The sequence below is a fragment of the Cicer arietinum genome, chromosome 2 (assembly GCF_000331145.2).
Source record: "Cicer arietinum cultivar CDC Frontier isolate Library 1 chromosome 2, Cicar.CDCFrontier_v2.0, whole genome shotgun sequence".
Lineage (NCBI taxonomy): Eukaryota > Viridiplantae > Streptophyta > Magnoliopsida > Fabales > Fabaceae > Cicer > Cicer arietinum.
The window spans coordinates 5,114,298-5,119,931 of NC_021161.2; the positions used below are offsets into that span (position 1 = coordinate 5,114,298).

At 37.1% G+C, this 5,634-nt stretch overlaps 1 protein-coding gene across 1 annotated transcript in view; it reads right to left on the minus strand.

Moving 5' to 3' along the window:
* Positions 1-4,981: 4,981 nt before the first annotated feature.
* The window catches only part of LOC140919318 (uncharacterized), a 2,344-nt gene continuing 1,691 nt past the window's right edge, over positions 4,982-5,634 (minus strand). Inside the window, exon 3 of the mRNA XM_073365169.1 lies at positions 4,982-5,586. Within this exon, the coding sequence (XP_073221270.1) occupies positions 4,982-5,586 (605 nt within the window). The remainder of the gene's footprint in view (positions 5,587-5,634) is intronic.

The window sequence follows — 5,634 nt, forward strand, 5'->3', positions numbered from 1 at the left end:
AATAATAATAATAATAATAATAATAATAATAATAATAATAATAATAATAACAACAATAATATTTATTCATGGATTATATCCTCTATATTTGTTTTAAACTAAAGTAAAAAAATTAATTTTTCTTTTTAAAAAAATAACGTAATGTGGCGATATGTGAACGAGACAAATGAACACGAATGAATGAATGAATGAATGAATGTGTCGGTTTTTATTAATATTTTTATTGGACACGACCATTCAAATCATGAATGAAAGAAAGCACTTATACTTTTTTTTTGAACGTGATATCTTTGATCTCCTTTTTTTTGTCCTCTTTTATTTTCTTTTTCTTCCGTTCTTTCTTTTTTCTTTTTTTCTTTTTTGAAGAAGAATTAATATTGTGATGTGAAGTTGGATCTCCTGTTGTTGTCTGCCTTGTACTGTAAACAACCTATACTATATCCGATTTTATTGCAATTCATTGTATCGAGGTATGGCATATGTTTCACTTCCCAATACATGATAATCATAAGATGCATTCAGGAAAAAGAGTTAAATTATAAAGGTAATAACAGTATATATGAATATATTGAAATAAAAAAAAGAATATACATAAGATAAAACAAAAGAAATGGGTGGAAGACCCGACTTGGTTGCTAGTAATTCAATGGTAAAGAAAAAAGAATATACATAAGATAAAACAAAAGAAATGGGTGAGAGACCCAACTTGGTTACTAGTAATTCCAAGGTAGACTGTACTAACTTCTCATGCGATAATCCGATCCATATTGTTCATTTTGTCTTTTCGAGTATATATTCTTTGTTCTTGTTTTTCTTCTTCTCTCAGGTCGCCCTTTTGGGTTTTTAACCTAACAGATATTTTTGTGCACCCTAATTTTTGTCCAGGTTGCCCTTTCAGGTTTTCAACCTAGCGGGGTTTTTTTTTTTTTTTTACCATAGTTTTCGCCTAGGTCGCCCTTTCAGGTTTTCAACCTAGCGGGTATATTTTTTTGTACCCTAATTTTTGCCTAGGTTGCCTTTTCAGGTTTTCAACCTAACGAGTATTCATTATTTAAGCATAATACTTTTTTACGGCGTCTGAGTTTACAAGAAGAGCTAAATCTTTTCCATCCATATTCGTAAGGATCAAAGCTCCACCTGAGAAAGCTTTCTTCACGACGTATGGTCTCTCATAGTTAGGAGTCCATTTCCCACGATAATCCTTTTGAACGGGTAAGATTTTTTTCAGCACCAGATCACCTTCCTGGAATTCTCGAGGACGTATTTTTTTCTCATACGCTTTCTTCAGTCTTTTCTGATATAATTGCCCATGACACAAGGGCGCCAACCTTTTTTCTTCAATCAAATTCAATTGATCAAAACGCGTTTGTATCCATTCCGACTCCTCTAGTTTAGCTTCCATTAATACTCTGAGCGAGGGGATTTCTACTTCAATAGGTAGCACAGCCTCCATCCCATATACTAAGGAAAAAGGGGTTGCCTCAGTTGAAGTGCGTACCGAAGTACGATACCCATGTAGTGCAAATGGCAACATCTCATGCCAATCTTTGTATGTTTTAACCATTTTCTGAATAATTTTTTTGATGTTTTTATTTGCTGCTTCAACTGCACCATTCATTTTTGGTCTGTACGGGGACGAGTTGTGGTGTTGAATTTTAAAGGTGGCACACAATTCATCAATCATTTTGTTATTTAGATTTGTGCCATTGTCAGTAATGATCTTGCTTGGTAGACCATAACGACATATTAATTCCCTTTTTATAAATTTGACTACCACAATTTTGGTTACATTGGCGTATGAAGCTGCCTCTACCCATTTGGTAAAGTAATCAATTGCCACCAAGATGAAACGATGTCCATTTGATGCTTTCGGTTCGATCATTCTGATGACATCTATGCCCCACATTGAGAACGGCCAGGGCGCTGAAAGGGTGTTCAGGGGCACTGGTGGGGCGTGGATATTATCAGCATATATTTGACACTTATAACATTTCTTTTAAATAAACATTTATAACATTTCTTTACATAATTATAACAATCTTTTTCTAGGGTGAGCGAATAATATCCGGCCCGAAGAATCTTTCTAGACATGGTGTGTCCATTCATATGGATCCCATAAGAGCCATCGTGGATATCTTGTAGAATTTCCTTCACCTCATTAACATCAACACATCTGAGGAGTACCATATTGTGATTCCTCTTATACAAAATATTTTCGTTCACAAAAAAGCTCGCGGATAACCGTCTCAAAGTTCTTTTCTCATTCTCCGATATTCCGGGAGGATATTCTCTATTTACAAGATAATGTTTGATGTCGTGATACCACGGTTTTCCGTCAGTTTCTTCTTCCATGACATGGTAGTAGGATGGATAATCTCGACTCTCCATTTTAATTGATGGAATTTCATCGTTTCGATTTATTTGGAACATAGATGATAAAGTAGCCAAAGCATCAGCCAATTGATTGTCTTCTCGAGGGACATGGTGAAACGTGATTTTGTCAAATTCTAAAGACAATTCTTTTATGTAGGTAAAATAAGGTATTAACTTCTTATCTCGAGTTTCCCATTCTTGGTTAAGCTGATTAATGACTAGGGCTGAATCTCCATATACTTCTAGAACTTTTGCTTTTGATTCCAAAGCCGCCAAAACTCCCATGGCGCAAGCTTCATATTCTGCCATATTATTGGTACAATCAAAACACAATCGCGCCATGATAGGTATGAACTTCTTTTTTGGAGATATTAAAACAACCCCAATCCCATGCCCCATTATGTTTGAGGCCCCGTCGAACAACAAGGTCCATTTTCCATCATCATATTCTTCAGACAAAACAATGATACTTTCGTCTGGGAATTCACATTGCATTGATTTCTAATCATCAACAGGTTGATTAGCTAGATAATCTGCTAAGGCACTCCCTTTGATGGCTTTCTGAGTAACATATGTAATATCATATTCTGATAACATCACCTGTCATCAAGCAATTCGCCCTGTGAGAGCGGGCTTTTCAAAAATGTACTTGATTGGATCCATTTTGGATATCAAATAAGTTGTATGGCAAAGCATGTATTGCCTCAAGCGATGAGCCGCCCAGGCTAAGGCACAACAAGTACGTTCTAACATTGTATATCTTGTTTCAACATCTGTAAATTTTTTACTTAGATAATAAATGGCATGCTCTTTTTTTCCTGTTTCATCATGTTGCCCCAGTACGCATCCCATGGCCCCGTCGAGGACTGTAAGATACATAATCAAGGGTCGGCCCAGAACTGGTGGGGCTAGAATTGGAGGATTTTGCAAATACTGTCGGATTTTTTCAAATGCATTTTGACATTCTTCGTTCCACACAACTGTTTGATTTTTCCGTAAAAGTTTAAATATCGGTTCACAAGTAGCAGTTAGTTGTGATATAAATCTTGAAATATAATTTAGTCTCCCAAGAAAACCGCGAACTTCTTTTTCTGTACTCGGGGGAGGCATTTCTGCAATGGCTCGAATCTTATCGGGATCAACCTCTATTCCTCTCTGACTAACCACAAATCCCAATACTTTGCCCGATCTCACCCCAAAAGTGCATTTGGAGGGGTTGAGCTTTAGCTTAAACTTTCAAAGTCTTTTGAAGAGTTTCTTTAGATCAATAATATGTTCTTCTTCTGTTTGTCACTTAGCGATCATGTCGTCTACATAAACTTCGACCTCTTTATGTATCATGTCATGGAATAGGGTTACCATAGCTCTTTGGTAGGTTGCTCCAGCGTTCTTCAGACCAAAAGGCATTACTTTATAACAAAATGTTCCCCAAGGAGTGATGAAAGTCGTTTTTTCCATATCTTCAGCTGCCATCTTAATTTGATTATACCCAGAGAAACCATCCATAAAAGAGAAGAGTGAATGGCGAGCCGTATTATCAACCAAAATATCGATGTGAGGTAACGGGAAATCATCTTTAGGACTAGCTTTATTAAGGTCCCTATAATCGACACACATTCGTACTTTGCAATCCTTTTTTGGCACTGGTACAATATTGGCTATCCATTGGGGATAATTTGCCACAACGAGGAATCTTGCGTCAAATTGTTTTTGTATTTCTTCCCTGATTTTTAATGACATATCAGGCTTCATTCGCCTTAATTTTTGTTTCACCGGAGAAGAATCGGGTTTTAAGGGCAATCTATGCTCCACTATGCTAGTATCCAATCCAGGCATATCCTGATACGACCAGGCAAAAACATCTTTGTATTCATGTAAGAGTTGGATTAGTTTGTGATATACTTCTTTCTTTAAGATGGTGCCAACCTTAATTTCTTTCCTTCCTTCTTCCGTCCCTAGATTAACAATTTCTATCGGTTCCTCAAAGGGCATGATACCCTGGGTTTCCCGTTCTACCGCTCTTAACAAATCTAGAGGGGGTTCATAATCTTCTTCATTATCTTTTTCTGTTTGACTAACAAGATGGTTAAGATTATGCAACGAGACCTTAGTACAGTCGTCTGTGAATGAACTATTCCCAAATCTGCAGGATTCAAGGCTAGGATAAGGAGAAAGAAGGAGAAGAGAAAAAAAAATAAAAAATAAAAGAATAAAAAAAAATGGAGAATGAATATAAACATATGAAAGTGATAAGAAAGAACAATAAGAAAACAAAATGAGAATGCATTTATTGAAATTCAAAGTATTAGAAAAACAACATTGTATCCATCCTAAATATAATGAAACATCTTAAGGTCTTAGTAACAGTAATAATGCTTTTAGAATTACATGGGAATTGCATTAAATATCATAGGTGACTTGACTACTTTCCAATTCCTGATTTCTGCCCCTACACCACACGGGCGAATCCAATTAGCATCCCCATCAAACATGTCATCTTCAGCTGCCGCAATATGGATTTCACTTGTTGGTCTTGCACTTTGGAAACTCCGTCGGATGTAACAGATGGGAATCCTTTCGATTCTTGGCTCTCGATTTTCAATTCGAGCTAATTTTTTTCTTTTTTCTCTTTGACCAATCTCCGTTTGTCATCCCTGGTGGGTTTGTAACCTAAACCCCACTTATCTCTATTTTCAGGAAGTTCCACCGGTTCTCTGAGCCCTTCTTCATCCTTCCCCAACTCGTGCCATGGATGGTGTCCTCTGCTCAACATGAACTTAGCCACCATAATAGCAGTGTTGGACATATGTGGTTCTATAGGTGTCGTTTCGACATAAGCGGTGTCCACGATTTCTAGTGTTTGGAAGGCAGTTTCTAGAGCGTCTTTTGTTGTCTCAACATAAGGTGTGGTGGACAAATTACTCACCAACAAATCTCCTTCTCCTGATACGATTACCAATTGGTCATTTATCATATACTTCAGCTTTTGGTGTAAGGTTGACGGCACGACGCCGGCATAATGGATCCATGGCCTCCCCAATAAGCAACTATAAGCGGGTACAATATCCATCACGTGAAGCGTGATTTCGAATGTGACCGGGCCTATTTGAACTGGGAGATCGATTTCCCCCATTACTTCTCTGCGACTCCCGTCAAAAGCTCTAACAACCATGGGACTTGGTCTCATATATGTACCATCACAAGGTAGTTTTGCTAATGTTGATTTTGATATGACATTCAGTGAGGAGCCATTGTCAATGA